This window comes from Neopelma chrysocephalum, unplaced genomic scaffold, assembly GCF_003984885.1.
Source record: "Neopelma chrysocephalum unplaced genomic scaffold, ASM398488v2 Primary Assembly neopelma1_96195, whole genome shotgun sequence".
NCBI classification, from domain to species: Eukaryota; Metazoa; Chordata; class Aves; order Passeriformes; family Pipridae; genus Neopelma; species Neopelma chrysocephalum.
The window spans coordinates 1-632 of NW_020924844.1; the positions used below are offsets into that span (position 1 = coordinate 1).

Sequence of the window (632 nt, forward strand, 5' to 3'; positions counted from 1 at the left end):
CCTGTGCCCAGGTGTTCCCAGCCCCTCCCCTGCATTCCCACCTGTGCCCAGGTGTTCCCAGCCCCTCCCCTGCATTCCCACCTGTGCCAGCTGTTCCCACCCCTCCCCTGCCCTCCCAGCTGTGCCCAGGTGTGCCCCCTGCCCTGGTCTCACCTGGTCCCACCTGTGCAGGTGCACTGCATCAGCACGGAGTTCACGCTGCGCAAGCACGGGGGTGAGAAGGGGGTCCCGTTCCGGGTGCAGATCGACACCTTCCGCCAGGGCCACGGCGGCGACTACAGCGAACACCTGCACTCGGCCAGCTGCCAGATCAAGGTCTTCAAGGTACGGCCACGCCCACCCGCGGCCACCTGGGGTCACCTGGGGTCACCCGGGGTTACCTGGGGTCAGCCTGGATCACCTGGGGTCACCTGGGGTCACCCTGGATCACCTGGGGTCACCTGGGATCACCTGGGGTCACCTGGGGTCACCCAGGATCACCTGGGGTCAGCTGGGATCACCTGGGGTCACCCAGGATCACCTGGGGTCAGCTGGGATCACCTGGGCACACACCGGGGCACACACCTGTGACCAGCCTGCACACACCTGGGCACACACCTGGGCACACACCTATGTCCCCTGGGCACACACCT

The 632-nt window shown here is 67.1% G+C and overlaps 1 protein-coding gene across 1 annotated transcript in view; it reads left to right on the forward strand.

The window, feature by feature from the left end:
• Positions 1-171: 171 nt before the first annotated feature.
• The window catches only part of LOC113981156 (alpha-globin transcription factor CP2-like), a gene marked incomplete at both ends in the record, with an annotated part of 5,255 nt that continues 4,794 nt past the window's right edge, over positions 172-632 (forward strand). The window contains one exon of the mRNA XM_027708396.1: positions 172-324. Within this exon, the coding sequence (XP_027564197.1) occupies positions 172-324 (153 nt within the window). The remainder of the gene's footprint in view (positions 325-632) is intronic.